This window comes from Dreissena polymorpha, chromosome 4, assembly GCF_020536995.1.
Source record: "Dreissena polymorpha isolate Duluth1 chromosome 4, UMN_Dpol_1.0, whole genome shotgun sequence".
Classification (NCBI taxonomy): domain Eukaryota; kingdom Metazoa; phylum Mollusca; class Bivalvia; order Myida; family Dreissenidae; genus Dreissena; species Dreissena polymorpha.
In genome coordinates this window covers 129,923,327-129,949,908 of record NC_068358.1, presented here as the reverse complement: position 1 = coordinate 129,949,908, position 26,582 = coordinate 129,923,327, and the positions used below count along the sequence as shown (strand labels likewise).

Below are 26,582 nucleotides of genomic sequence, written 5' to 3'. Positions count from 1 at the left end.
ATAGGATTTCTATAATGCTATTCGAGTTTCAATTTAGGAGACAGCCAGGGTCTTAAACGAAACATTTAAACGCGTGCAATTAGTTTCTTTAGGCGTGACGAATGATGCTAAAGTCAAAAATGTTTAGCGGCGTTATAATATCATTGAAAGGTAAAGATTTTGTGAGCATAAACTTAATCTTGGGCGTTCTTTTTTAACATTAAATATGCTGTTTAATTAGTTATTAAATTGGCACATTTATTGATATGATTTAAGTTTGTTTTATTTTCTTCAAACGAAAAACGGTTTCATATAAGTTGCTTGGTTATAACTCTTGCGTTAGAGCTTAACTCACTAAATAGTTCATCGTTCAGTTGTTAAATGTAACATTTATGTAACATGTCTTTTTTCCAAATGGAAACGGAAATTATATATTTGACATCTTGCACTTTACCATTCAATAAAATGTAAACATTTTTTAATTTATTCTCCTTTTGTCCGGATCTGTCTTTCACGATCGGCATTACTAATAAAACTTTAACATTCGAAATGGAAATTATATATTAGACATCTTGCACTTTACCATTCAATTAAATGTAAACATTTTTTAATTTATTCTCCTTTTGTCCGGATCTGTCTTTCGAGATCAGCATTACAAATAAAACTTTAACATTCGATAGTGTAAGGTGACTTTGAAAGTTAGACATGGCGGACATTTTAGCATGCTGTTTAAAACGTCATGCGGATCTAAGGGGTAATAATAATAGGAATACGGGACTCAGGGGAAAGTGTATTACAGTTCTTAAAATGTAATGAAATTTCCCTGACTATATATATATATATATATATATATATATATATATATATATATATATATATTATTAATTGTGTTGTCATACAAAAGTATAATTTAACTTGCTGTGTATAACCTCCCCTGAAAAGAACATACGTTATTTTATTCAACTCAACAAATAGCTTTAAACATTATGCCCAACGTTGGAAAACAGTTAAGTCACCTGGTGAACCTTAAGCAACTAGGCCTGTGATGGGCAATCGAATACAAGTATTTATACAATCAAACACAAGTTTATCAAAAATAAATATCACGCACATACGCTCTAACAATAAAAACAGGTACACAACATCTAAATGACACATTTATATTGTACATCTGCAAATCCACTAAAGCTGAACACTTAATCACTAAAACAAACAAAATGTACACGTTATGAAATACCGTCACATTTTCAATCATAGCAAAACTGGAATCAACATAACACACGACAATATTGCACCGTTACGCGCATTTAAGTACAATTGAAACATATCCCGATTTAAATCCAAATCTATTCAATTAATTGTTTTGACATGCACACCATTCACATACCCATTACATTTCTAAGATAACTCAAAATATAAACAATCACATGTGCATGAAACAAAGCAAAACAAACAATGTATATCCACAATCGTTAGAGTTTATGTTTAACATAGAGGCAAGGCAGAGTGGTAAAACAACAGAGATTCAATAAAAAAAATGCGTAAAGAAAATCTTATAAATCTCATCAACTATCCACGTTTGTTTTTAAAAAATGTAGTAAAGAATTTCCAAATGATATATCGATATCGATGGATAAAGTTAAACATTTACGACTTACATTGTTTTAGCAGAACAATTTTATCAGGTACATGCAGCGAGGGCGTCTTTGACAAACGGCGTGTTGCCAACAAACGGCGTGTTGCCAACAAACGGCGTGTTGCCAACAAACGGCGTCTTTGACAAACGGCGTGTTGCCAAGGCAGGCTACATCATAGGCAAATGTTGCATTTACTTGTTTCAGATTTTGCAAACTGGAATATGTGCATTCGATAGCATCCATTACCAACAACTCAATATATTTAAATTAACGACACTATTTGGAATATTCGTCAACATGCTATACAAAAGGTAGAGCTTGCGAAGTTTTGTAAGTTGGTGTCGAATGCATGTGAATGTTTTGCTGTGATTCGGTTGTGATTAAGATCCAATTCTGTTAGCTCTGTGAGTCCCCGAAAGTCGTTAGCATTAATTTCAGTGATATTATTAAATTCTAAATAGAGCGATTCTAGTTTAGACATTGTGTGGACGAAGTTAGGGATCATCGAAACGTCATAGTTACTTAGCTGCAAAGTAATTATATTTTGCATTACCTTTCCTTGGCTGCACCTTTCAAAAGGTCTAAGATCTAAGTTGTGATTTTCGTAAACCCAAAGCATAGAGACGTTTATTTGATTGTTACAAATCACATCACTCAGATCTACAATGTCCGTCCCTCCTATTTCTAACTTAATCCCACGTTGACCGATGCCATGGACATTAAAATTCTGAAACGAATTTCCAGAGTAACCATAGAACAAAACGTATTTTAAATGGAGATTATTGAGTTCTACAGGCCAGCTATTATACAAAGTCAACTTGGATTATGAAAAAGAAAAAAAATATGCTGAAAACCAACACGGGACTGATGTGTTGAATCATGGAAGCATCTAAGGTCATAATGGGATTTTCGAATATATCTCAAACTTCGATATGTCTTAGAATTCGCAGTGCTTGTGGGATTGTCGTCAAATAATTATCTCCGAGATCTACAACAACTCTAGTATTTTCTAGACCAAGAAATGCCGAATCGTTTACGAACGATATTGAATTATTGAATAATATAATTCCAAAGAGGTCAACGTTGTACAGCTTTGGAAGGTCTCCAAACGCTTTATCAGGAACAGCTTGTATATCATTGTTACGCAAGTCAACGGTTTCAAAAAGTTTTTTCCACCGGGGTAGAATCCCGTAGGAAGATTCTGAATTGAAAAGTTTGGTGTAGATCTGAGTTCCCTGTCCTCGCATCGTACCAGTTTCACTTCGGTTTCGTATATAGTGTAGTGAATCCACATCTTCTCTTTGACGCCGTTGCAGATTCCGATGCAAACATCACCTCCAGACAGCAGAAATGTTTTTATTGGATGACACAAAGAAGATAACAGCATGGTCCACACGAACTGAAACGCGTATACTTGTGATGGTATTAATAATGTTTATACTTTGGTAGTGATACAACCTGAAAGTAAATTACAGTGCAGGCATATTCAAGGCTCGCGTAATATACAACTCCTAATTTTCACTGTACAAATACAATAACTTTAGTAATTATTCCAGGTTGTGCTCATTCTGCATGTGTATTTGTTATCATTTTATTTCAATATGTTTTGTATAATCATGAAAACGGATGTTTGAAATTTGTAAACCAATCTCCATTTGTAGTAAACTGTATCGCTTACATTCGTTTAACACTTTTTCAAGCACGGCGGTTTTATTAATCTCCATATATTTTGTAAACCATCATCCACACTTTCAGAAGGAAATGAGGACACAACCAACACACTAGACAAGCGTAGGGCATTCAATTCATCAAATACATTAAATATTGTTTGTGCATGCGTTGAAAAGCAACACTTTAGTTGTTAGTTATAATAGAACAATTCGATAGAAATTATAGAACAGAAATAGAAATAGAAATTAATATATATACCATTAAATAATAAAATAATTTAGATTTGATTGAAAAAATTAAATGTTTGTTGAATAATAATTGTTAATTAATGGACTCCTTTGTTTAAATTAAATATTAAAAATGTTTTTACTTACATATATAAATTGTGTTTATTGTAAACAAAATCACAAATTACTAATTATGTTCACACAATTAGGTTCAAGAAATAATTACAAACTTGTACTTACAACTCGGCTTTGGTCTGACATCGTGTACGTGTTTTGTCCGATTACAAGATCATGAAACGATTCTCTACAACGTTTGGCGCCTTATTTAGACTAAAATTAGCATGACTGAGATTCACGATGTGTTCATTAAATTAAGGACATTGTTTGAACTGGTTTGCTGTTGTTCCATTTCATTCCATCCATATAAGACCATCTGATTGCTTTTATGCACTTAAGTATTTGTCAACCTTAAGGTTTTGCCAAGGTCCGACTGTATTGATTCGTAAAGCAATTAAAAATATTTCAATTAATTACGATGTGAATGCATGCTGATATCGTTTTAGTGGAAAGTAAGAACTAAGTAGAACTGGATTAGAAATTTAAAAAATGCTTAAGAACATCAGGGCCCGTTTTGTCCATATGTATTACTGTAACTTCTCGAACTGTTTATTTTACAGTGCTATTTTACCAGAGTTTTGCCCTGTTCTTCGCTTATCGGGGGACCCTTCGATCCTGGAGTTTCAACAACAAGATAAAGGTCATTAAACATGGCAGATGAACTATCTGATGGCAAATGACCATAACGATGGCGTGATTGGGCAAATTGCCTTGTATGCCGGTAATAAACAATGGTTTCACCCAACAGCATTTTACATGATATCGTATTCAGAAAGATGGATGTTTTTTTTACCATTTCAGGTATGAGATTGCAGTTGTATTTATTAAGATCAGAAAACGAAGAGTGCAATACAATAAACTTATTTCACATTTATTTATTGGTTTTATTTCAAAATTATAATTATTTACAAAAACAGACAACATATTTGTCTCTAAATTTTCGTACTGTCTTCTCATATGTTTCGTAACTCAATTGTCGTACACGAAAAAAAAAGAGTATTATTGGTAAGTGTCCGAAAACTTGGATCAATAACGGTATACAATTTAGGACTGAAACAAAGTGCCTATTCAATGGTTTTTTTAATGATGACAGTGCGATATTTCAAATATGTTTCTGTAGTAAGACTTTCAGAAGGAAATGAGGACACAACCAACACAATAAACAAGCTAAGGGCATTCAATGAAAATACAAATATATTAAATACTGTTTGTGCAAGCGTTGAAAAGCAATACTTTTCAAATTGGAATTTCATTGCGTACATGTCTTAACTGCCAGTTAGATGTCAAACCTACGATTAGTATACACATACAAATATCTATTTAAACACCGTTATAATATTTGCATCAATCGGATCAGGAAAGGATTGTGACACACTTTCATGCATTACACATGCATAGTTCCGGATTCGAATGCTATGTATTGTAATGATTTATCACACAATATAGCTTCAGAAATATGTAACAAAGCAGAATCTAAATATATGCGATACGGATTTTATATAAAACACGTATAATTACATTCGCGGGTGATTGCCTCAGGTAGTTATCAACATATCAAAACACTAATATACCGTTTAAATATGTGTTGATGACATATCCATGTGTCCTGTTTTATGTATTTGTAAGTTTGTAAGTGTATTAGCTTTATTATATGTCAATAGAAAACGTCCATACAAAATAATACAAACTGATTCCACAAATCGTATTTAACGAAACAATACAAGTTAAGTTTCATCATGTTTAATCCTTATAACAGCATTATTGTTAATTGGTATTTGTTATGTCAAGATAGTAAAAACATGTTAACATGATCCCATTCTTAAAACTGTATGTTTCATTCCCGAGAGCCAAACCGTAGTAATAATGAAAATGATGGACCGAATCGTTTCCACTATATGGAGATACATGTCCCTTGTTGTGTCATGTATTCGTGACATTTACTTTATACACTCCCGTCTTCAGACAAGAGCGGCAGTCATGTTTTTGCAAGAGGCTTGCAGGCACGTCTGTGTTCATATTTGTACTTTGATAAAGGAAGCAGCAGTCACGTTTTATTCGTATGTACATGGTTTAATGAAATTATGCCTGACATTGATGAAAATAATTTGCAACAATTTGGACTGAAGTTGTTATACCATGAATCATGACAACTCTTATATGTGTAGGACATGTGAATAACGTTCTATAACCAACGGATTCAATTATACCCACGAGTGTACGTGTTTCATACATTAATGCGGTTTATGATTTCCTGGCATAAGTTCATGGCTATTGCGATATTGATCTATCGTATTGACTGCGTTAAAAATACTTTATCCCTATAGGTGTATTTAAATGTAGCGTATTTGTCAGCATGACTTTGGCATAAGGACAGTCTACACCACTCATTAGCGATTAATGTGTGATCAATATCATGCAATAAAAGATATTTGTTTATTGTTTGTGACTCTGCATGTTTAGGCAACATACACTTAAATGATTTTTCGTTTTTTTTGTTTACTAAAATCTACATCAACGGAAAAACCTTAGTATAATATGTTCTCTATATTTAAGTCAAAGCAACAATTTTAAAACAGTTAAACACGAATTATATGCATTTAGCAATTCAATCAGTAATATAATTTCCATTTTATGCAATGTGAATGTGAATCACCAAGATGTAATTCTATGCATTAGCCGTCATGAGGCTGATTTTTAAGATCTGCATACACTATATTGAATTCATTGCGATTCATGTCATGCATCATATTTACCCGTTTAAGCCTACTTAGTCAGTTTATTAAATATATTAAAAAACACATCTTATTCAGTGTTTATAAATTGTACTCAGCGTATATACACTTATTCGAAACTATACTAAATACGATCAAATAAACAGCCTATTTAACAAACTATTTACAAGCCGTATGCGTCATTTTCCAGTGTGTGGGTTTGCACCTTTGAGGGCCTCTTTCGGAGGCGACCTAGTGCACGATGACCTGCCATTGACTGCCTGTAAGTATGACCTTATTTCGGAAGGGACTTTTAATTAGGGTCGGAGTTAGAGCCTATTTAACGTATTACTGGAATGCGTCATTTCGAGTGAGTGGGTATGCACATTTAAGTGCCCCTTTTGGAAAAACAATACTTATCTCCCGGAAGCGGCTAAGCGAACGCTGATCAGCCGCCGAAAGCTTGTCGGTCTGACTTAGTTTCGGCCGAGACGTTTTATAAGGATCGGCGTCATGTCAGGTCTATTAAGAGTATTATGCGTCATCCAATGAGTGGGTATGCTCTTTTAATAGCCATTTTCGGACAAACACGATATATCGCCCGGAAACGACCTTGTGCACGATGACCTGCCATCGACCGCCTATCGGGCTTGCCCAGTTTCGACCGCCGGTACTTTTAATAAGGATCTTTAAGGACACCTTTCGGACAAAAGAGAGTTATTCGCCGGAAGCAACCTAGTGCACTCTTCTCTGCCGTTGACTGCCTACAGGGGCGACCTAGTTTCGGCCGAGACTTGTAATATCCCGTATATATATATATATATATATATATATATATATATATATATATATCACATACCATACCCTGTTTCCCATGTTATATAACCATTACGAATATTTTTATCTTACACATGTGTAATATACTTTTTAAGCGTTTTCATTGGCTTATTTTTGTTCGATTGACCAATCGCATTTTGTTATTTTGCTGAAATGACGTTGCAACGTCAAATGATGTCACGACATGAAAAAAACATTTGGGATTTATCACAATGTTAGCGTAAATATTTATGTAATTTGATCATTTAAAAGCATGTGATAAAAAAAGATCTGACACTCGTTGTCATTTCATACCATATTTTATTAAGCTGGTCCAGAAAATTCGTTAGTAAGGTCGCCAAAGGCTCGCTTACGAACAAAATTCCTGAATTCGTATAATAAAATATGGTATGATTTTACAACTTGTGCAAGATCCTATATGTATATATATAATTATATATATCTGATAGTGATTTTTTCAGAGAAGTTGATTTTTCTTTATAAATTGATTATTTTTCTTTCAAAATGATGTTTTTGCTCATGAATAACAAAGCCACACGCTAACCACCTGTGGCTGTTTTGTGTCTGAAACAAACAAAAACGAGAAACGAGAACAGTTCATGAAATCTAATAATTTCAGCGAAATCCATACGTCAGCACATTTATTTTTCTGCTTTGATTACACAGGTCTTTGCCCTACTTTTCCATATTCAAATCTTTTACTGAGATGTACATTAAGAAATCGCGGTGGCTTCTTCGGTAATAACCAACGGATTGGAGTTCCGATGCACCTGATACAAGTGAATTGATAACAAGCATCTCAACGAACCTTCGTAATTTCCGCAATCACTCACACATAACCGTAGATAATCTCGTTACTACCGTCAAAAAAGCGAAAACTGCTTTGTTTGTACACCAATAGTTCGTGTTGAGTAGCGACATCCTATTGGCCATGTCATTGTGTAAGATTTGACGACTTAGCTTTATTTGAATAGAAAATGTGCGAAAATGTAAAGATTTATTAACATGGAATAGACTTTAACGCGGTATGAATTAAGAAGTTTAAGTAGTTTACTGTAACAACAAGTTATATTTCAAGATAAAGCAATCAATACAATAGCAGCTTCATAAACGTGTGGACAAGCATTACATGGGGGGTTTAAGCACATCGTAACAGCCTTCGGTTTAAAATAAATTTATTAATGATTATTTTGTGAGAATTTTATTAAAACAATAAAACGGGAGTAAGACAATGGTGTCCCGTTTTGCCATATCTGTTTATAATATGCTGAATTACTGCTTTTATATACCACATATTAATACAAATATAACAGGAGTTCACCTAAGCAACATCGAACTCAAACAAACATTATTTGCAAATGATGCCTGCTTTCTTCTTGAAAGTTTATTTGAACATTTAATTATACCTTGTCAAGTCTCCACGTTACTAGTTTTTTATGTTAAGTAACAATTAATGCTCTGTAATGAAGTTGTGTGCACTTATAAGCAGATAGGTCACGGCTGAACGCATAGTTAGACCAGATGATGGTAAAATTAAAACATTTGCATTGCCAAAACTAATACACACTTTTTAAAAAGACCAGATGACCTTCAAAGACAATTTCACGCAAGATTTGACATTGTGCTTAATATTAAAAGTGGCCTAATTTCTCAAGCAAGACCCTGATTAACAATTGTACTTTCAGGGTTTTTTTTTATCCTATATATTTATTATTTAACATAATGTTAAATTTTGGTATTGCTTGGTATTTACATAAATATTAAGATTAGGTTAAAAAAAGCATTTGAAAACCATTATAATTAAATTTACGTGCGTTAATATTTATTGTCGAATGCATAACACTGAAATAAAATTATAGCAAGGATGTAAGTATTGCGCTGAAATATTTTATTAATAGCTTTCATTTACTAGTATAACTTGACTGGATAACATTTTTATCCCGTCGGAACAAACTAAATGTAATTGTTACCAAACCAACACAACGAACGGCAAAAGGTCAATAATTTCAGTGTTTTTTGCTGTAATTGTATTGCTAATATGAACATTATTGGCGTCGCCCTGGAGGGCGGCGACTAGTATGTTATGCAATTTTTTTCGCTTATGGAAGGAGAAGTTATTTTACGGATCAATGTATATATTTTTGTTTTAAGAATATCTTGCATAGTGGTGATTGTTTTTGTAAATTAGTGTAAATAAGTACTGCATTTGTGCCTATTACATTTATTACAACATTTATTGCTAATAATGCAAAGCTAATTGTTTTAATTTATAACTGATCCACAACTGATCACAGGGGAAAGATCACAGGGACTGGGCAAATACGCGAAACTTTCTGGTTTTGTATAAAAACAAATTATGTTTTGTATAAAAACAAAACATAATCATAATATATTTATTTTGTGGTTTTTCTAATTTGCTTATTTAGTGGAGAATCAATGAAGTACGATATTTGACGACCTATCGCGCAAGCAATTTATTGGAAGGCGTAGCGGTATGAAAACGCACAATGTAAATAAGTTTATTAATAGACATATAATAATGATCGCTATACACTACTACGCCAAATAGCATTACGTAAGTGAATGTCAGCCGGAATAGCTCAGTTGGGAGAGCGTTAGACTGAAGTTGTTTACGCAACAGTCATCTAAAGGCCCTCGGTTCAATCCCGGGTTCCGGCACGAACGGAACAGTTCGGCGGCTGACAATTTTTTTAGTCAGGTTAATAAATATAATAAAGCTTTATTTTATGAAGACATTTTAAAATCCATTTAACTATAATTGGATTTTTTTTAAATTAGTGGATGCAACGTGGCGACGACGTTAATTAAAATTTCTTACATCACTTAAATATCTTATAAAAAATACACGTGTTTTATATTAACAAATAAATGCAAACAACACATCTATTATCCATGTATTTTCATGGTTCTCTATCATAGGCCTATCCCTACCACATATAGAGCGCGAAGCGCGACACGTATTATTAATTGTAACAATGAGTTGCGATAAAGGAAGCAGCCGCTTATCAAGGAGGAGCTGTGTCCCAGTAACCCGTTTCCCTAGAGTCAAGCACTCCTCGGAGTTTTTTTTAAGAACCACATATAGAGCGCGAAGCGCGACACGTATTACTATCCAGGTGGTATGGGCCCTTTAGCATTATCCAACCATTACGTCAGTTATCTTCCTTAGAATTTAGGAAATTTTGAAATCCTTGTTCGAAGTCCAAAATTTTCATCCGATTGTTCCCATGTTTTTTTTATCAATGAAGACCCAACCCAAACTCTTTATGAGCAATATCGGACCATAGGTCCAGAATTATGTCTCTTTGAATTTAAAAATAAAAGTGAAAAACTGCTTGGTTAGGTGATTATGTCAACATTTTTCATCAGATTCTTTCCAAACTTACAGTGTCTTCATATCAATGAGCATTTTTACCTCATATAAAATGAGAAACATCGGGACAATAAGTCCATTTTTTTTCTATAAAATTTGACAAAATTAACAATTTCCACATGTTTAAAAGATTTCACAACTTTCGTCTGAATCTTTCCAAACTTGTTAAGTGTTTTTATATCAGTATTACTCGAACCCTATTGAAAATGATAAAAATCGGAGCAATAAATTTATTATGATCTTTTACTGAATTTCAAAGTCTTGTGAAATGCAGCTTCTTTATACAATTTACAGTTTTCATTCAATTTTTTTTTTCAAACTTTTACAGTGTTTTCATATCAATGAGTACTCAGCCCCTATCGTAAATGAGCAACGTAAGAATAAGTTCAGAATAATCTCCCCTTGAAGTTGAAAAAATATGAAATTACGCTTACAAGATGACGCAGATTTTTTTAAACCTACACAGTTCTGTTCCATTAATGAAAACTGCATACGGATACCAGTAAAAAAGGAAACCAATGTAAATAAAATGAACGATGAAATATTTTGGAGTCACAACACAAAATCATAGATAAAGGTTATTTGGGGGTTATAACACAACATCATAAATAATGGTTATTTGGGGGTTAAAACACAAAATCATAGATAATGGTTATACCAGTATCTTTTACTATTTGGTTAAAATAATCGGCCAATATATTAATACTTACAGAAGAAAAAAATCGTTCCATGTAACTTCATTGAGTGCCTTTTACACTGTAATTCGCGACGACCTTTGATGCTTTGCATCAATACTTATCTTGTACAATTTGTAACAAATGACTAACACATTGTTCCTTTATTAAACAAGCCTACCCATGTAACTCGAAGACCGGTGTTATCATTTAAGACTGTGATTTGTTTGAACCTGCTCGAGAACACAACCAATAAAGGTCACACAATGACACAACAATCTACAACAATTGGCTGATAGATTTCTTGCCGTCGTCAGTCCAAAATGGTTAAACAATTTACCTGAGTATCTTAAGGATTACCAATCTGATGCCAGTTTTAAATCAAAGCTGAAAACACATCTGAATAGACAATGTTATAAACAATATGGGTACTTGTCGGATTAACATGAAGTCAGCATTTTTATTAGCTTAAATATTATTACGGATTTTTTTTTTTAAGTTCTTGAACATAAATGTATATTGTTAACAAGTTTTCTTCTTAATGCTTATTATGTTATTGGAAAGCGCAATATAATAAGTAAATTTTTGTTGTATTATACATGCTATGTACGTGTGTTTGTATTTAAAACATAAAATTTATAAAATTGTGTGCATATTTCATTATCACATTAAAAAAAGACACGCCTGACTGCTTTATTACAAAAACATTGTCGCTGTTGCTGTTTCTTGTGTTTTAAAATAATAAAATTAACCCTACTGCTCTATACATAATTTATTTTTATGTTTCAGAAATGCGAATGCAATTATTTATAAACATCGATATTATTGTATCAAACTATGCATTAAATATTTATTTATAAACAATTAATCTATTAATGTAATCTAAGACTATGCATTTATTTTATTCTGAGGGTTTTAATATAAATTTAAATACACTTCATTAGTCAAAGGGAAACAAACCAAAACAGTTTAACCTCATGTATGATTTACTAACATTAAAGTAATCCAACCCTGGTTAGTTATACACGTGCACGAAAATATTAAGAGTCACGATCGACTCATGTTTTTCTAATGTTTTGGAGGAAATCATATATTTCCTCAGATAAACAATAATGTGTATTGTATAACTATTAAATTACATATTATTGTCACATTTTTGTACTTTTTTGTATTTTTCGCAGTAGTTATTAATCATGCGTTTATTGTATTCAATTTTTCATAGACGAGTCGCCGTACCTACTCTACGTTTATTTATTTTTCTATTGTTTTTTTTAAAGATATACATTCTTGTTCGTTTGTATATTGATTTAATATTTGTTTCAGCGAAAGCCCTTTCCATAACATCGGAGAATGGTCAAATAATAATGAAAATCATCGCAGAACACGAATCCCGCAATGTACAAACATTTATACAAGATATTAGTTTAATTACCTATATTTATTGAAAAAAAGAACTGACCATCACCCTCACTTTTAATGACCTGGATCATAACATTGTTTAGAGACTTCACACTATTCTTTATTTTAAGATGCGCTCGTTAAGTTGACGTTGACGTCATCGTCTAAAGCGTATTTGGACAATATAATATGACCATTTTTTTTATGAAATTCACCATTTATATCGGACTCAACGCAACTGGCTGGATTTAAAGCTCTTGTCTGATTAGCTTTGTATTGCACTTATCCACCGAAATTGTAGTCTGTCCACACGTTAATTATTGAGAATTATTTTGAAAACTATGTATCATCCTGCCCACTTCGTGATCATGACTCAATCTTGAAAGAAGTACTTGGAATCCCAATAACTTACTCACGGCCGTTAATCACGCGCGCCACCTCTTTTTTGCGATGCATTAATAAATGAGCCAATGCTACTTCCGAAGTGGCGCTATTGACCGGATGTTTTTAAATTTTATGGATAAATGTACAAGGTGATTAGGTTTTATATGTTTATACAACATATTTCGCATTATCTTAAAAATCGGGCAATGTAGTGCGATTCAGCGAAGATTTATTCATCAAAAGATGTACAGAAACATACAAACACAACCCATTTGGAAACGTGAGGACTTTTATAAGTTTTGACATGATTGGGGCTTTGAAATCAATCGATGTCATTTGCCTATGCAACGAGCAATTTTCCATCCGATTAATAAGCTAAGAACATCTAACGACTGCGTCTAACATATACTAGTTGCTGCATGCACAAACACATTGGCGTTTAATAGATATAAAATATTTTTTGCAATTTTCCAAAAGAGGTGGAGCCAATCCAAAGGAGGTGGCGCTAAGGAAAGGAGGTGGCGCTAATGCTAGATATAATTTAACAGTCGTACGATGTCGTCATGAAATTTGTTCATATATTCACTTACATGTAAAATTATTTTGAACAATTGCTTTTCGATTACACCGACGTTGTTTAGAGCTCGATTGATGCTCATAAAATAATGACGCTTTTTTTCAAATTTCAGCACGGACATGATTAAAGGAACTAAAAAAGATATGAATGCAAATCGTGTGACAAGCCATACACCACAAACAGCAAGCTGAATTTCCACGTCAAAAACGGTAATGTGATTTGTATGCAACCGTCAGTTTAGTTCCGTGTACGACTTAAAATGTACACCCAGTGCACCAGAAATATGTACATGCGGGTAAACGTGTAAAACGATTTTCAACGAAGACGGATTTGGATAGTCAGTGTCGTCAGTATCACGGCAGGGAAGAACTGAAATGTGAACTTTGCCATGCAAAATTCGGCTATAGCCGAAACCTGGAAACCTAAAACGCCACGCACAGCATTGCGGTGAGGATCAAATGAAAACGCATACATGTGATGTTTGTAAAAAAATATATAGATCCAGAGTTAAAAAACCTGAGGAACATTTGCATATCAGATTTGCGGGAAAAAGTTTGAGAAGGAATACTCACTTTCTCGGAACTTGAAATGTGCAAGTATTAACTTTTAAATAGGAGCAATTTCTCAGAGTTGTAAATTTGTTTATTTATGTTGTGCCTTTTTTTGCTCTGAGTAGGGAATTATTTTCCACAGTGACGGTGATGACATCAAGCTGTAATTACAGCTGTATATTTTATAAAACAATCAGAGATGCATCTTTATATTTTGATATTTTCTTGCATCTCCTTTTATGGCTTTGATAAGTTCGTTTCCTTTCAGTTATTGATTATGTACAGATCTTAATATCCCGATATATTAGTTTGCTTATTCATATCGCTGAACTACATGTAGATCGAACAAGTAGTTTATTTAATTGATAACGTTTGGTTAATATTGCATGCTAATTGAAACAAGTCTTCATCGTTACCACTTTTACTTACGATATCAAATTGTTGCTAGGCAGCGACGTGTAACTCAATATTGTTTTCGTTACTGAAATAAAGTATAAACATACTTGTGTGCATATTAACAAACAAAATCCGTTTGCACCAGCCCATTTTTATATTGGAGACTTAAGAATAAACTAAGGCGGAAAAATGTAAGGTGTTGACCATGAAGTATTTGATTACAATACGACGCGTTTTGTATTCAAACTTCATAGACAAAAAAGTTTATAGCACAATGTTTAATATTTAGTTCCAGTATATGAATATTTTGGTGAATACGGGCCTGTGTAGTAAAACATGGCGAGATGTAATTGTTTTGCTAGAACGTGAGGCTTGCCTAGTAGAGCATTGGGCTACAAATCCGAGGATCGGTTGTTCGCATACCGGCCCGGAAACGTAGCTTTTGGTGGTTGGTCAAGCAATTAATTCTTCATTTATTCTATCCCTGATATAAGTTTGGCAGTTGTTCGTCACGGCATAAGTAAGCGCACTTAGTACTGGTAAACCCAGGAAAAGAGTGCGTATGATAACTGACGCTATAGGTCATTTCCGGCTCAGGGTCTACATTAAAGTACCCCGGGTAACTTAAGTATACTACAAATGACTCGGAGTACGGAAAATATACTAAAAAGTATCCCAGGGTATGACCTGGTTTCTGTTAGCGAAATTTTCCGTCCCCGGTGTACATATTAGAATACTTAAGAATACCCGTGGTACTTTTAAATAGTCGCTGGGCCAACAACAATCAATCGAGACAACCGAAATTGGTGATTGGCAGCTCAGTAACTACTTACATCAAGTATACAACAGAGTATCCGGAGTAACGAAAATAGACTAAAAGCTACCCCGGAATATGGCCGTATCCAGGATCGATTGTAGTATACTCAAGACTACCCGGGGTAATTTAAGTAGGACCTGAGCTGTCAACGACCAAAGGAAAACCAAACTGACCGTCGTGAAAAATCTGTATTACTTTTTAAAACGGCAAAAAAACGACAAAGACATCAAAAAACAACAAACATAACAGTTTTAGCAGGACCTTCAAACGTGTACAGCTGACAAAATTATTAAATATATTATATACATTTTAAAGTGTGTTTTTTAACAATAAATGAGTTTTGCATAAGCCGGTGCTCACGTCGCAATTTAATTCAAAGCCAACTGGATTAAACTGTGATAACACACGTTTACATGTACTTGGACATGCAGAGTTTATTGTTGACGAACACGGATGCAGTTCCCCAAACAAGCGCTTTCCCAACTAGAAAAACTGCTTTGTCGTATCAATATAGCGCATGGTTCCTACGTCTTCACAGTCAAACCATTTGACAGCATCTAAAACAGTTGAAGCGCAACATTGTCTAACGGAAATCGTCCACTTGATACTAAATTTAAAAACGACACCATTTACCATCGACACTTTCCTCAAGGAGGATCTTCATAGCGTCGTTAAATATTATGTACCTAGTGTCACCTGCCGTGAATTGTTCACACGTATTATCTCTTTCAATGACCGATATGCTTCCCGTTTCAGAGGTTATACATCACCTTCCGTGACAGACATTAATCGCGAGTTTCCAAAGCCATTTTTTGAGTAAAGGTACGTCTCGTCTAATGAAGAATTAGTATTTTCTCTTCCAAAACTGTCATATGTTTCTGACATAAAGTCTAATTTTCTTGACTGCTTTACCTTTGGAAAAAAATTGGGAACCGCGTTGTCGTGCGATTTTTTTACTTATCGTGAAAACGCATTTTATACCAGGGTTTCTTTCAGATGTTCTTTGTTGAAATTCAGGCAGCTTTCTCTCTTTACCAGCCTTTCCGTTTCCTTATCTTAAAAACCCCCACCTGTAAAAAGAGGAACATATTTATCACCAGTGACACAATAAATAATATATCGAACATTCTAACTTAGCGTTATATACAAATGCAGCTCGAACATGAGCAACGAGCATTGGTAAGTAGTTTTTAGTATTGACCAATATTGACATGTTTCTTTATTTAAACCATTCATGAAATTAGAAATAATGAAATAACACCAGTGAATGAAAAACATCAAATACGAACACGAACATATTTACTTTTTAAAATTCGCCTGTAAGTTGCTTTTATTTACGAACATTTACTTTCAGTCCTAGAACAATAATACACAAAAACTGTTAAATAAAATAGGTCACTTTAAAATGGCTGAAAATGTGCATTTGCGCCACCTCCTGTCCTGAGCGCCACCTCCTTGGCATTGGCTCCATCTCTTTTTGAAAATTGCAAAATTATGTAATAGATCGGCAAGAAGCCAGTGCGTTTGTGCATGCAACAAATTGTACATGTTCACAGCAATTGTTTGATGCCATTAGAGATTTCTTTGGATAGACATTTGCTCGTTACACAGGCAAAATACATCAATTTTCTGTTAAAACGTCACCATGCAACAACTTATAAAGGTCCTCACGTTTCCAAATTGGTTGTGATTGTATGTTTCTGAACATTGGTGGATGAGTTAATCTTCGCTGAATCGCACTACATTGTCCGATTGTTTAAAACATGCGAAATATGTTGACAAAACATATAAAACCTACTCACCTTGTACAATTATCCGTAAAATTTTAAAACATCCTGTCATTAGCGCCACCTCGGAAGTAGCATTGGCTCATTTATTAATGCATCGCAAAAAAGAGGTGGCGCGCGTGATTAACGGCCGTGTACTGATAAAAAATGAACAAGTGATATCATACGCAACTGGAGTCTATCTGAAATGATTACAGATTGTATGAGTTGTTGAAACGTTGCAGGGTATTCAATTGAAGAACAAATAACTGCATGCTGCATTAAAATTAGACATGGCGGATCATGTGTGTGTGGTTATATTTATATGTTCGTGTGTTGTCCTTGTTTTGACAGACAGTACAGGTAAAATATTAGGATGTGAATTGCTTCTTTGTCTTCTTGATTATTTTTTTAATCAGTTTATCATTCAGTCAATATACTTATTTAAATGAATACATATCTAATAAAAATGACTCAAGTGTAATACAGCCATGACTTTTAATCATAATATTACTGTTTATTTGAAGTTATTAAACCATGAGTAATTTGCAGTCCTATACCTAAATATATTAGTTACATGTTTGTTATTATGTGGCCGTCTTAAACTATATATAAGAATTCAAATTAAGAAAGAATTTCGTTTAACAGCGTTTCGAAACGTTTGCGTTATTTGTGTCACGAGACGCATCGAAATTTTAATGTTTATTGAATGTTTATGACTATTTAAAGCCACACAACTTGAAATGAAATACATGTTAATCAATACATATAGATGCAATTTGAAAGTGTGCACAATTGTCATTAAATCTATAGCCTAGTTAGCAAGTAATTTATTATTTTTTTCAAACGGTACCGCTTTTAAAACCGAAAGTATGATACGTCCATTTCGACAAACGCGATTATTTTTAAGTTTTAAAGCGCAAAAAATCGGATTTCTACCTTGTAACCACGATAAATATTCTAATTGGCATAGATAAAATTAAATCTATAGCCTAGCTAGCAAGTAATTTGATATTTTTTCAAACGGTACCGCTTTTAAAACTGAAAGTAGGATTTCTATACATATACGTCAATTTCGACAAACGTGATTATTTTTAAGTTTTAAAGCGCCAAAAAGACGGATTTCTACTTTGTTACCACCAGATATATTCTAATTGGCATAGATAAAATTAAATATATAGCCTAGTTAGCAAGTAATTTTATTATTTTTCAAACTGTAACGCTTTTAAAACCGAAAGTATGATTTCTAGACGTATACGTCCATTTCGACAAACGCGATTATTTTTAAGTTTTAAAGCGCAAAAAGACGGATTTCTACCTTATAACCACCATATATATTCTAATTTGCATAGATAAAATATGTTTCTTATTTATACTTAAATTTTCTATGCCAAATAAGTTTTAGTGGCTTTAAAAATACAAAATTGTACGTTGTATTAAACTTTCTTGATAACCTCAAACGTTTAAGAATAAGCAAAAAGTATACGGTAGATGTTATAAACCAACTTACACTTTATTTTTATTAAACAAATAGTGTATGCCATAAACTCATCTCTGTGGATTTCAAAGGACTTATTATGGTTATAAATTGGTGTTCCCTCCCACTTTGATTATAAGTAATATTATTTTGCGCATTATTATGCTTCTCAATCTCAACAAATCAAGCAGATGATCTTAACTTCCTTGTATTTAGATCAGATAAAAAAGGAGATAAATTCATATGTTTGTAGTTTCAAGTAGGTTTACCTATTTGTATTTTTAACGGTATCGATTATTGGAAATTGCTTGATGCCTGATAATTAAGTGAATACACTCATTTTATTATCATTATTCGGCTTGTTCTGTTGTGTTTATTTTATTGCCCGATCGTGATTACAGACGAAGAATCTCAGTTTTATTTTCATACTTTCAGGCCGCAATTTCTAAAGAAATAATTTCAACCACTGCATTCTTAACAGGAAATGAACATGTTGCACGTATGACGTTTTAATCATGAAGTCATGAGCACTTTCTCCTATCTAAAATACGTTTTTGCTGTTTTCGTTCCTTTGCGCATAAAGTATAGTACATCATTGTATCACGTTGCTTATTTTATTGAATTTCTTTGTAAGCAACCATCTAACGGCAAACTATTCCTATTATCCATTACGGCTTATATTTGAATTAAATTCGCCTCTTACATTCGAATCCATCCGCATATGTTTTACAGTGTAGTCGTCGAGTTCAGCTGACAATAGTGCTTTGGAATGTTTTACGAGTGTTGGTTTGTATTGTGCTGTATTGTGCTGTTTTGTACTGTTTGGCAATCGGTCACTTGCCTTAAATAAAGGACCAACTAATTGTTTTTAATGAAAATTCAATTCTGCTCCAGCAGCTGGAGTTTCACTTCTTTATATTGAATATACCAATAGATTAGGTTTTTATTACTTGCGTTTCCTTTGCTGTAGAACACATCCAGTAGTAGAAGTAGTATAGATAGAAGTATTCGTTTTGTTCCTCTTTTGCTTGTTCTTGTTCTTGTTCTACTTCTTCCTCTTCTGCTTCTTCTTCTTCCTCTTCTTCTTCTTCTTATAAGTAGTAGTGTTGTTGTTTGTATTAGTAGTAGTAGTAGTAGTAGTAGTAGTAGTAGTAGTAGTAGTAGTAGTAGTAGTAGTATTAGTAGTAGTATTAGTAGTAGTAGTAGTAGTAGTAGTAGTAGTAGTGGTAGTAATAGTAGTGGTAGTAGTAGTAGTAGTAGTAGTAATAGTAGTAGTAGTAATAGTAGTAGTAGTAGTTGTAGTAGTAGTAATAGTAGTAGTAGTAGTAGTAGTAGTAGTAGTAGTAGTAGTAGTAGTAGTAGTTGTTGTTGTAGTAGTAGTAGTTGTTGTAGTAGTAGTAGTATTGGTAGTAGAAATAGTAGTAGTAGTAGTAGTAGTAGTAGTAGAAGTAGTAGTAGTAGTAGTAAGTAGTCGTAGTAGTAGTAGTAGTAGTAGTAGTAGTAGTAGTAGTAGTAGTAGTAGTAGTAGTAGTAGTAGTAGTAGTTAGTAGTAGTAGAGTAGTAGTCGTAGTAGTAGTTAGTAGTCGTAGTAATAGTAGTAGTAGTAGTAGTAGCAGTAGAAGTAGTGGTAGAAGTAGTAGTAGTTGTAGTGGCAATAGTGGTAGTAGTGAAAGTAGTGATATTATTGGTAGTATATGTAGTAGAAGTAGATTTAGTCGCTGAATACATGAAGTAGTTGGTGTTGATGAAGTAGTAGATGTAGAGGTAAATAAGAAGTGTTTGTTGTTTTTTTTGTGGTATAAATGCAAATGCTGCCTTTAAAGTATCATGTTGATAATATTTTGATTTAGTTAAATTGAAAATTCACATTTTACAAATTTCGTTTCAGATAACTGTCAAAAGGTTGAAGTAGGGATCGCACATAAGCTGTTTATGTTTCCATTCAAGTGGAGTGCACAAGAATTAGAATCAGTCACATGTGACAAATACGGAACTACGATTGGCCATTGTAGAGGTATAAGCGTGTTCGATTGTTCAGTTGAGCAGTCATTTAGAGGTCTTTACAACATGTCTTCAAATGCCAACCTTACACAGGTCATTCTCACAATAATAACATTCGATGAGACCCTTGCCGGCGAGTACTGCTGTTCAAAGGAAAGCAAGAAAGAGTCCACGTGTCAATGCGTCCAAAAAGCAGGTAATTACTAATTTGCGACTCAAAATCTTAAGGCCCGGCTATTTCGTAATATAAAAAGTAGGAATGAAAGGATTTTATTAATGAAAAAATGCCTCAACAAATTTAAACAAAGTAAAGTGACAGTTACAGACGAGTGTACATCGAATGATTGAAGCATGGATGTCACATATCAAAACAGTTCAAAACAAGAAATATAAACGTGCAATACAAATATGAATGTAAACGTAAAAAAAAACATTCATAATGATTGTTTCAAAGCGGATACATATTTACACGGAAAAAGGTCGAATATTTGTCATTTTTTAATGGTGTGTAAACACAACCAATACTTAATTCATGTTGCGGATATTTCTAATTTACATATGAAAACCATGTTTTGTATGCAAGTTTATTATGAGATTGAAAGTAATTAAATGTGAAAGAAACATTAATTAACGAACAGCATGAATAAGGATTAATTTACATTTATTGGTTTGTTGTTGTCATTATGTTTTTGTTTTCAAAGATTATACTTAACATAGAGATGTATTGATCGCCCAGTATAAGACTATAACCACATGAATATGTTTTTGTTTTAAGAACCACTTACGCCGAAACCAGCACCTTCTGCAGAAGCCCCTACTGCACCTGGTAATACTACTTAAACGACTTTATCGTGAATTTAGTATTAAATTTTAGATTATGTACACATACTATTCGGTGAACAATATTTTCATCTTATGGAGTAAAACTTTTACATTAATTTCTTTCGAAATTGGTAAACAAGCCGATGAAACATTAGTGTCATTATATATAAGAATGTGCATACTGTAAAAGCTTAAATCTACAATTCAAACGTATGGTTACTATTGCAGTTCGTCTAATTTATATACAGCTTAAACTTCTATGCGTTAACGTTATCTTAAATGAATCGGACGAAAATATTATTAAATTCTTTTGGAATGATGCGCGATGCAAAATATCTAATCAGTATTTGTCCACTTAGTTTATCATCGATCATGTTTCAAAAATACGTATATTTATTGTCTATGCAAACATAGCTCAACGCCAGATCAGACCAAGCAAGTTTTATTATACCAGTTCAATTTGACAAAGATTTGTGCATGCCAAAACAATTAAAAACAATTTTTTAAAGCTCTTGTTTTTATTCTCTTTTGATTTGCAATCAATATAATAATGTTAGTTATCATTTGCACACTTTACACTAGCAATTATAATGTTTTCATATATTGTTATTTAATATGTTTACGAAATTATTTTATTACAATAATAAACAACTAGGAAAGAAAAAAATGACCGAATAATGTCTAACAAATTCACGTTCATGACCAACTATGGAGGGACGGAGGACATATCCTGTAAAAACACTTTAATGATGAATGACATCCCGAATTCCAACTTGCAAACTTCAATTATAGTATTCACCTTTGATCTGTTTACATGTTTTAAAAATAGCGAAGTTATATCCTGTAATGTATGTTCACCCTTAAATTGCTGTCATTTATTGAAATATACAGAGTATTTCATCTTTTTTTTTAACTGTTCTTTACATGTAAATTTTATTTCGAATGCTTCACAGCCGGTTGCCAAATATTTAAATACTTTTTCGGAAATTAATTCAATAATAATTCGCCAGTACTTAATTTCAAATTAGCCATTATAGTTTTATAACAACCCAGATACATGGAGATTTTTCTCATATGACGTTCTTTTGAAAAGTTTCTTTTTGTGACTAAGGAAAAGCACCAGGTAATAATCTCTGCGTCACATCTAAGCCACCTATAAGATATGTTTGATATAGTTTTCATTGCTATCATTATCCAACTTACGTTTGATATTATTATCTGCTGTGTGTTTTAACTGATTCAAATAACCAAACATAGTATGGCATATTCAGTTTGTTTATGAGTAGTAAGAGTGTTTACCCGTGTTTGATATACAACAAGGTGTTCTAAAAGCGAAAATCCTATATTGACACTTGCAGTGCAGACTGTTTAAATTAGTGAGTAAATGATTTAGATGATAGACTTTCATTTTTAACAATTAGCGCTTTAAAATTAAGAACGTAAAATATTTAAAAATCAAAGAGGAACTTATTTTTAAAGGAACTCAAACGAATGAAATACAGAAAGATGCATTTAATCCCAAAGAACGATTTAATACGTGTATGCTGACATGTAAGATGGAGGAAAATTCCTCCTTAGAGGAATGATGAGGCACGCATACTTGTTGAAAGACCTGCGGAATGTTTTAACTCAAATTGTATAACATAGTTATTCATCCTATTGCGCCAATATAACAACCCAACACAAATATTATTTTGTTAAATTGTCTTGAGTAATGGTACGTTTAGATTAAATTTGTAAAAAAACAACCCTTTTTTCAAATGACTTAAATATTTAAAAAGGTGCATATGTTAATATTGAATCTTTAATATGTATTAAGTGCTAACATTTTATTCAATTAAATGACATTGAAGTGCATTAGTTCTAATTTATATGTTGCTGTTTTATAGAAGGCACACAGACACAAGCTTCTTCCACTGGAATACAAATAGGTAAACCATGGCGACTGATGAGGCACGCAAACTTATTTGAAGACATGCGGACTTTTGAAATTAATTGTAGTATATGGTGATTGATTCTATAACGGAAATTGAAAACGAAAAAATCTAATGATTATTCTGTAAAAAAAAGTTCCGAAAGGTTCACATTGATTATAAAGAAACGCTTTCTCCTATTTTATTCATGTGATGAACATATTTATATAAAGATTTTTAATACTATAAATGTTGATATTAAATTGTGTATAAGTATAAAGGACTAACATTTGATTAAATTAAATGACATTGAAGTACAATATTTATAATTTTTATGTTGGTGTTTTATACACAGACACACAAACAAATTCTACTTCCACTGGAAAACAATTAGGTAAGCAACGTTGTTAATTCGGACAATTTCAACTTCTTCAGATAACAGTATCGATAGATTAATATGTTCATGGTTCAAACGACAACAAATAAGTTCGTTAAGTCATATAAGAAACTTGATTAAAACCAAATATTAAATAATAGCCCTTACAGTATAAATACCACCAAAACGGAGTTTGAAAACAATAAGATTTGAATTTTTGTTATGGTAGCACTAATAATGACAAGTTCTGCTTGTTTTTGTACAGGTCTTAATGATTGGGCTCTGACAACATGTGTACCCATCTTCTTTCACCTTTCGAGGATGTACATTGCTGACTGAAGGTCATTTAAATCAGTTTTATCTTGAATATACTCTTGTATTATATAAACTATTGGACACGTGTCTCTAATAAATCTTTCTGTTTTTGTCAGGAATATCTTTCCTGATCATGATTCTGAAGTTTTATTGCTTTGTTTTTGCAATTTCATTATTCCTATATCTATACAATATTTACCTAAAACAAATGCTTTTCAAAGGGGCGTACGTTGTAACTTTTTAGCAGATGCACCCTTCTTGTCCTATTTGATGGTTTAAAAATTACTATCTACTCATCGAGACTCACAATTGTTGTTTGAAAGATAATAAGAATTTTAAATATACCTAATAATATTTACTAACTGCTTTTCATCAGTTGTTATTTTGTTGAAATTACACATCACTATCTTCGTTAGACTAATATAGTTAAATGTTTCTTAATACCACCTTTTTCATTTTCAGAAATCGCCCGCACGGATTCCTGAAGACAAACCAATGTTTTAACAACAATGTATAAATCTCATGCGTGTTCCTCGTTTGAAGATTGATAAGTTTATCACACTTTAATAAATTTCATTAACATAAATGACTGTAATACATTTATTCCATTTAGAAGAATAAGCAGTATATAGATAGTTTAGTGATAACAAAAAGAAATTTTCAAAGTGTGTACCCATTTTGCAACGGTAGTTATAACTTTAAGTATTGCACGCAATCACACATTCAATTTATTTCAATTGGTAACAAAATAAGTTGCCGTATCGTTTGGCTCAAAATTAGCTATACGTACAACCGCTAAAATATACATGTCTACAATGTTAAAGTTTGCCTACATGCAACGTACATGAGCATTATATAGTATAAAGGCGTATTATTCTGCATACAGGCATACATGTACATTAAATGTATCTTGAGAAAAAAATGAGTCCACAGTATGCTAAGCAGTTTCGTTCATTCTTATATTGACTCATATTTAACATAAAGCGTTATAATTTAAAGGAAACAATGAAGGTCTAAACATGAAATTGTATTTTAATAGTATGATTAGTTAACCTTAACAAATGCAAACAATCGTATTCAAAAGTATGATTTTAGTGTCTTAAAATGTACGGACCGAATGCTAGTGTACCTGTATAAGTGTAAATGTGTCAGTACGCACAAATATATGACAGTTTTCATAAACAAAATGCCTGCATACACAGGATTGTGTCTGTTAGCGTATGTTGGCACATGTAGGTAAAAAGAGATTCGTCATAAGATACGGTCGTAAACCACAACGCTTTGCTTGTGTTATTAAGCTTCTCTTTTCGTGCAGACTTGTCATTTTAATAGTTTATATACATGAACAATTTTTGAAAATGACATGTGTTTGTTTGCTCATTTTTGACAGCAAAATGAAATTGAAAACTTAAATTACCCTGCGTTTTCTTTGTATAATGTATAATTTCCCTTCGTGTTTTAATGTTTTTTGTTACTATTTTCCTAGACCAATTTATAAACATCAACAAATGTAAACATTACTCGCATGCTATCATTGAAAGCCACCTTATTAGCCAGTTCTTGCTTATGTGTTTTGTTTCGTTATTTATGGAATTTTATGGCATTATTATTGGTTTCCATGTTTAATTCACATTATGTATGGAAAAATATATCAAAGTCAATTTTTTAAAATCTGCAAATTATGTTTGAATGTGTTTTTTAACAATGTAGACGACCAATACGTACATATAGGGCTAGACAGAAAAGTCTTTCTAATTAACTTGATAAAACTTGATTGAATTTGATCAAACATTAATCTTTCATTCAGCTAGAGTACAATGATACGATTATCATGAACAGGTACATGTATTGACCATTCCTTCACCGCATAGCATGAACAGCACAATTATTCATCACCCTTTATAATGTTTGATGCTTATAAAACAGTAGCTTAATCATACTTGCTTACATGTTTCTTTATGTATGCTTTAAGAATATATTTATGTTATGCATTTTGTACTTATTGTTCTTTATGTTTTCGATATTTTATGTTGGTAATTACAATAAAGGAATCAAACAATACACTAATACAAGCTCGTCCTCTCTGTTGTCTGTAATGTTGTCTCTGTATGGCACGTGGGTTGCGTTAGTTTCAGTTAACGTGATATTAATATAAAACAATGCTAAAGTTAGAATTAGAATACGCATCCATGCATTAAGTACAATGATCATAACAATCTGTTGTATTCCTGTGGTCGTGTTTCATGTCCTTCAAAAACCTCAAGTGTGCTATATGCGTCCTTTACTATAAAGTAAGAACATGAGTATGAAGTCTGAAAAAAACATATAACCATTAAGGTAAGAATGCAGCTGAAAACAAACATATCTGCTTAACAGGTGTATTAAATTGTCGAAAAGTTCATTCAGTATAGGCCTGGTGTTGTACCTTTAATGTAGCGGCGCAATTCAAATATTCAAGTTGATAAGAATATACTTAGCCAAATCGTATCGGTGAATGCATAAATATAAATATCTTCAATGACTCAAAAACTCTACATCGATA

At 32.7% G+C, this 26,582-nt stretch overlaps 2 protein-coding genes and 1 non-coding gene across 4 annotated transcripts in view; 2 read left to right on the top strand and 1 right to left on the bottom strand.

Annotated features, from left to right (window-relative positions):
- The window catches only part of LOC127876444 (ubiquitin carboxyl-terminal hydrolase 38-like), a 553,141-nt gene that overhangs the window by 256,567 nt on the left and 269,992 nt on the right, over positions 1-26,582 (bottom strand). The gene's annotated exons all lie outside the window — the stretch shown is intronic.
- Positions 9,769-9,858, top strand: Trnaf-gaa (transfer RNA phenylalanine (anticodon GAA)). Its single transcript is given in 2 exon segments — positions 9,769-9,805; positions 9,823-9,858. It is a non-coding gene; the product is annotated as a tRNA-Phe (tRNA).
- On the top strand, positions 17,330-26,119 carry LOC127876481 (uncharacterized). 2 transcript variants are annotated; one of them, XM_052421793.1, is made up of 8 exons: positions 17,330-17,499; positions 20,502-20,810; positions 21,390-21,440; positions 23,326-23,367; positions 23,705-23,743; positions 23,991-24,066; positions 24,503-24,516; positions 24,626-26,119. In XM_052421793.1, the coding sequence occupies exons 1-6, from the start codon at positions 17,430-17,432 to the stop codon at positions 24,062-24,064; spliced, it is 585 nt and encodes a 194-aa protein (XP_052277753.1). In that variant the 5' UTR covers positions 17,330-17,429; the 3' UTR covers positions 24,065-24,066; positions 24,503-24,516; positions 24,626-26,119. The 2 variants fall into 2 exon arrangements, with proteins under 2 accessions (XP_052277753.1, XP_052277752.1); XM_052421792.1 differs by having other exon boundaries at positions 17,332-17,499; positions 24,503-26,119.

Coding starts and splice junctions, on each gene's coding strand:
- LOC127876481 (XM_052421793.1), top strand. CDS start 17,430: ATGGCGGATCATGTGTGTGTGGTTATATTTATATGTTCGTGTGTTGTC. Junction 17,500..20,501: donor TGTTTTGACAGACAGTACAG/GTAAAATATTAG, acceptor ATTTCGTTTCAG/ATAACTGTCAAAAGGTTGAA. Junction 23,368..23,704: donor TTCCACTGGAATACAAATAG/GTAAACCATGGC, acceptor TTTTATACACAG/ACACACAAACAAATTCTACT.